The sequence below is a fragment of the Vicia villosa genome, linkage group LG2 (assembly GCF_029867415.1).
Source record: "Vicia villosa cultivar HV-30 ecotype Madison, WI linkage group LG2, Vvil1.0, whole genome shotgun sequence".
NCBI lineage: Eukaryota > Viridiplantae > Streptophyta > Magnoliopsida > Fabales > Fabaceae > Vicia > Vicia villosa.
The window spans coordinates 45,485,623-45,491,881 of NC_081181.1; the positions used below are offsets into that span (position 1 = coordinate 45,485,623).

The 6,259-nt window shown below is 28.6% G+C and overlaps 1 protein-coding gene across 1 annotated transcript; it reads left to right on the forward strand.

Moving 5' to 3' along the window:
* The first annotated feature begins 2,898 nt into the window (after window positions 1-2,898).
* Window positions 2,899-4,290, forward strand: LOC131650361 (mitochondrial uncoupling protein 5). The gene has a single exon (XM_058920074.1). It carries the CDS (start codon window positions 3,142-3,144, stop codon window positions 4,114-4,116), a length of 975 nt encoding a protein of 324 aa, XP_058776057.1. The 5' UTR covers window positions 2,899-3,141; the 3' UTR covers window positions 4,117-4,290.
* The last annotated feature ends 1,969 nt before the right edge of the window (window positions 4,291-6,259 follow it).

Genomic DNA, 6,259 nt, shown 5'->3' on the forward strand with positions numbered 1-6,259 from the left:
AACTTCCAAGGAACCAGGCTAACATCAGAGAAAAGTTTAACAACAAACATGCAATCAGACTTCATCCACAACTTTTTAAAACCCAAAGCTTTTGCTTTCAATAGCAACAATGACTGCTAGTAACTCTACCATTGTTGCATCCCCTTCCCAAAAAAATCACAAAAACTCCCCATATGTTTAGCCTCCTCATTGCAGAAAATTCCTCCATACACTATTAACGAGGGCGATTACACGTATAATGTCTTCAATACTATAGTAATGGAGAGGATAAATGGAGAAAGAAAATGAAGAGGATTCTAACTCTCATTTTACAGTCTCATAGTATTAGGAGAGTTCTTGAGGTTGAATGAACTATAAATTACTAAAAATTCTTTAAATTTTTTTTTTTCAAATTTCAATGAAAAAGAATGTTCTAATCATTATAACGTTTCCAAAAAAAAAAACTATAAAAAGTATATTTATCACCAATATTGTTTTTGTTTCTGCGTGTTAGACCATTTTTGATATCATTTGTCCTTACTATTTTAATATCGTATATAATTTTTTTCTTATTTTATTATAGCAACCAGCAAACCCTTGAACATACATGTAAAATTAACTTAATCATAAAAAATATGTATTTTTTTCTCAAGCCATAATTTTTATTTTTATTTCTCAAACAAATAATAAAATAAAATTTCATAATTATACATACCAAAATCATCATTTTAGTTATAAAAAAAATATATCCAAACCATATACAACTATTTATCAAAAAAATAAATTATAGAAAATTAGGCAAACTAAAATAATTTGTTTGACTCTCATAAATATTTTTATTTAAATACATTCTAATCAAACCCGTGCAACGCACGAGTTTATAACCTAGTCACTCAAAATTTTCTCATTGTTCATTAATTTAACTTATTGGGCATTAAATAAATTGAAGATTGGTTGTACATTTAATAAATAAATAAATGAAATTCAATTAGATTTTATTTAAAATATTTAAAAACAATTAAATTATTGTTTAAAATATAAAAATGGATTTTAAAATAATATTATATATAAGTTTATTGTTACAAAATTTGAGATAAAAACAAACAATTTATTTTCATATCAATGCAAAGATTTAAATAAAATATAATTTTTTAATATATTTTTTTGAATAACTTAACCCTAGAAAATATTATTCAATTAACTTTTTTATTTGAGACTAGTTTCTATTAATTTAATATATACAATGTTTTATAAATTGAATCAATTTACATCATAAAATAATTAATTATATTAATTTTTAAAATATGCCTGTTGATAAAGGATTGAATGAATGTGTAATTCAAGCATTATTATTATTATTATTTGAGTAATATTAACTTATGCCTTAAAAACACAAGTTAAAAATTAAATAGTTTTTTTTTTTTTTGAAATTATGCCTTATACATCATTAAAAATAGGTTTAAATGCACCTTTGGTCTCTGTAAGTTAGCGAGTTTTTGATTTTTGTCCTTGTAAGTTTTTTTTGTTGATATGAGTCCCTATATCTTACTTTTTGCTTGCAGTTTAGTCCCTAAAGCCAAAATCCGCAGGAAAAATTGCAGGTTTTCCTGCGAATTTTCCTGCGAATTTTGATTTTAGGGACTAAAACAAACGCGAAAGTGAAATATAGGGACTCAAACTCAGAAAAAAAACTTACAAGGACGAAAATAAAAAACTCGCTAACTTAGAGGGACCAAAGGTGCATTTAAGCCTTAAAAATATATAATTAATATTTTTCTAAACAAACTTTTTATTTGTAGTTTCTTTGGCTCTGTTTGGTAAGACATGTTTTCGAGCTTATAACTTATGTCTTATGTCTTATAAGCTCCGTTTAGTAACGGTCTTTTCATCATGAGCTTATAGCTTATTTTACTAACTTATAGCTTATTTTTCAGACGCTATTTCAAATAGCGTTTTAGCTTATGTCTTATAGCTTATTATTTTTCTTCCTTTTTTATCCTTATTATTTTAATTAAAGTCCATCTTTAACTTTATAATTTATTTTAATTTAAAATAAAATAATTATATATTAAATATCTTTTTTTGTCATTTTACATTTATAAGTTAGTTGAACCGCTAATTTTATCAAACACTTCAATTAGCTTATAAACTATCAGTCTCAACCATCTGCTATAAGCTATAAGCCATCAGTCATCAGCCATTAGTCATAAGCTATAAACTATCAGCTAGCTTATCAGTCAACCGCTATTTTTACCAAACAGACCCTTTGCATTATTATTTTAGTAGTCAAATCAAATCATTAATATTTTCTTATATTTTTTGACTTAAAAAATCTTTAATGAAAGTTTCAACTTAAAAAAAAAATCAAATTTTGAGATTTTTTTATAAAGAAATTTTGTATATATAACGTCCTAAAGCTGTCCGCAAAATAACCGTTCAAAAACATACATCAATTTAACATAAGAAACTAAATCTATGTGCAAATTAATTTTGTATGGACTAAAATATGATATTCTTTTATAGGTATAAAAATAAAATTTAGTAATTTTATATGGAAGAAAACAATTATTTTGAAAACAATTATTAAAATACTAGTAATAAAATTCTAAAAAAAAACTAAGTCGATATCAAATTAATTATAATATGTTAAAAATAATAAAGTATATACATTTTTAACAAAACTAGTAAAAAATTCCTTCTTTTTGCTATATAATTATAGTGACATCTTTTCAAAATAATTCCTTTAAAAAAATCTAAATTAAAAAAAAAAACTTTTATTTGTGCCTTTCAAAGAAGGACCCTTCCACAAACGCGTAAATTAATGAAAAGATTTGGACTAACTACTGCCCCCTATAATCGCGTAGAAACATTACCCTAGCCGCTCCCGAAAAAACCAACTATAAATTCCCCCACACTATCTCCTATTTTCTTCACACCAAAACCACAACCTAATTGTAGCCAGCATATGTCTCAAAGGCCTTCTGTTCCACACGCTTCTTCCATAGCTTGTGGCCTCCATTCCCATCTCCTGGTTTCCAGTGAGATGTCCTCTAATTCCAATTGGTCCTATCTCTAATTCATTCAATTGGTTATTCTTTTCCCAAATTTTTTTCATTCTTTGAAACCCTTTTTTTCTCTACTGACTCAAAAACCTAAAACATCATGGGAGTCAAAGGTTTTGTTGAAGGTGGCGTTGCTTCTATCATAGCAGGATGTTCCACCCACCCGCTTGACCTAATTAAGGTTCGCATGCAACTCCAGGGTGAAAGCGCTCCTAAACCGAACCCGGTTCAGAATCTCCGACCCGCTCTTGCTTTCGGTCAAACCGGAACAACTTCCATCCACGTGGCACCTACTCCGGCTACTCCAGTTATTCAGCCTCGCGTGGGTCCGATCTCTGTTGGAGTCCGTCTCGTCCAACAAGAAGGCGTTAGAGCCTTATTCTCCGGCGTCTCCGCCACTGTTCTCCGGCAGACACTCTACTCCACCACCAGGATGGGTCTCTACGACATCCTGAAAAACAAGTGGTCAGATCGTGAAGCCGGTACCATGCCGCTGCTTCGCAAGATCGAAGCTGGACTCATCGCCGGTGGAGTCGGAGCCGCAATCGGAAACCCAGCCGATGTTGCCATGGTTAGAATGCAAGCCGACGGGAGACTCCCGGCATCTCAGCGTAGAAACTACAAATCTGTCGTCGACGCCATTACAAGAATGGCTAAGCAAGAAGGCGTAACGAGTCTCTGGCGCGGTTCATCTCTTACCGTTAACCGCGCCATGCTCGTTACGGCTTCACAGCTGGCGTCTTACGATCAGTTCAAGGAAATTATCCTGGAGAAGGGAGTGATGAAGGACGGGCTTGGGACCCACGTGACAGCGAGTTTTGCGGCGGGATTTGTGGCTGCGGTTGTGACGAATCCGGTTGATGTTATTAAAACGAGGGTGATGAATATGAGGGTGGAGGCTGGTAAGGAACCACCTTATGCTGGTGCTTTGGATTGTGCGGTGAAAACGGTTCGTGCTGAGGGTCCTATGGCTCTTTACAAAGGGTTTATACCTACGATTTCGAGGCAGGGTCCTTTCACTGTTGTTCTGTTTGTTACTCTGGAGCAGGTTCGCAAGTTGTTGAAGGATTTCTGAGTTAGTAGATGATGATGATGATGACGATGATGACGATGAAGATGTTTATTTACTTTATATTTTGATTTGATTCCAAATAACTATGTTTTGATTTCTTGTGTTGTGATGTGTTTGTTCTGAGATGGTTATTTTGTTAATGTTATTAATTAATGAAAACTATGGTTTTAAATGAGATATCAATAGTTGACAATGGCAGATGTGAGATTTTATTATAAAATAATTTAGTTGTCAATTAAAATCATTGAAGAACATTTAAGCAATTTTTAAATGTAAGAAAGGAATTGCGTGTACGTAATTATAGGTCGAAGTTTCGAACTTGTTTTATTCGTGTAATTTTTGGAAAGGAAAGTGCAACCTGATTTGTAACATTTTTTTATATAACGATCTAGATTGAGAGAGAGGAAGCATTCCGCATCACACAAGTTACATGGGCGTCACTATTCAGTGCACATTCATTATTAGTGGAATAATTCCTGATCTTCGTATCTCTCTATGCCCATAATTTTTGGGCATTGGGACCCAAATGATGCGTGTGACAAAACTACTAGGTAATTTTTGGGCATTGGGACCCAAATGATGCGTGTGACAAAACTACTGGGTGCATGTTATTGTGGCGAGACTTTTAGAGAGAAATAGTTGATATTCACTTTAACAAAACTTAATTAATTTTATTCATAGTTGGTTGATTCAGCGGTGGAAAAAATATCTGCTTCAGTTCACTTTTATTAAATAATACTATCTCTGCATATTTATTTTTTAAATATATTGAATAAATAATATATGTGAATATTTTTCTTACAAATGAGATCAGAAGGAGTATTTGCTTACAAATGATACAGTTAAACAATTCTAGACTAGGGGAGTGCATGATATATAAAGTGCATTAAATGAAATAATTAAAATGATAATAGTTTAATTTAAAATCAGTTTATAATTTTAAATTAATTTTATATTTTAAATTATTTTAAAATTAATTTATTTAATTTCATAAAAAATTATTTTAGAAAACTAAATTTTCATAATATTTGTTTTCAAGATTTTATTTTTCAGAAAAAAATATATTTATGTAATTTTCTGATTTTATTTTTTAAAATTTTATTCTTATTTTGAGGAAATTTTTTTAAAATTTCATTTCTCTTATATTCATGTTTCATAAGATTTTTGCCTCGTCTTCGCTCTTATACACCTGCAACTTTTATGGTACTCTTCTATTTCTGCATTCGCTTATATTTCAATTTGTTTTAATAAATTATTAAGTTAACATGTACTCTTTTTCACATGAATTATAAACAAATATTATTTTTTTACGTTTATTGAATAATGAATATATCTGATTTATATAAAAGACCAAATACATTCATTATTCAATAAATTTAAAAAGAAAATATTTGTTTTAAAAAGAAATTATTTATTTATAATAATGGTAATAATGGTCTGATACTGATTATTTAATTCGTATAATTCTAAATTCTAAATGATAATGATTCATAGGAAAGAGAAAGTGATTTAACATAATCTATTATGCTGATTTAACATATAATCTATTCTGTTCAATTTTTAGTTGTTTTTAGTTTCCATTAAAGAATGACACAATCCTGATGTATATTAATAAAATTATTCAATTAATTTTTGTTGAATAATTAATTTGGTTAACCCCAATCTTATCTTCTCTTATAATATATGAATTTTAGGTTGTCATGATGACAATCTTATTTTAAATAAATAATAGGTTCTTTTATTGTTGAATATAATATTTGGTTAGTTGAATTGTATCTTCTCTTAATTCAAATTTACTATTAAAAATAAATAAATAATAATAATAATAATAATAATAATAATAATAATAATAATAATATTAAAATATAATTGTTAAATTTATTAAATTGATCTTTAAATACTAATACTAATAATTATAAAAAGAATAATAATAATAATATTTTATATAATTTTATATTCAGCTTTAAAAATATTTTAATATTTTATACAATTATATATTAAGTGGATAACTCTGTTTCAAATTAATAAATAGGTAATATGTTATTGCAAGAGAAAAAAATTTAATTTTTGAATTGACAGTGTAGAGTTCATCGATATAAATTATAATTTTTTTTTTTACTTTTATAAATCTTTTGATTAATCTACC

Coding starts and splice junctions, on each gene's coding strand:
- LOC131650361 (XM_058920074.1), top strand. CDS start 3,142: ATGGGAGTCAAAGGTTTTGTTGAAGGTGGCGTTGCTTCTATCATAGCA.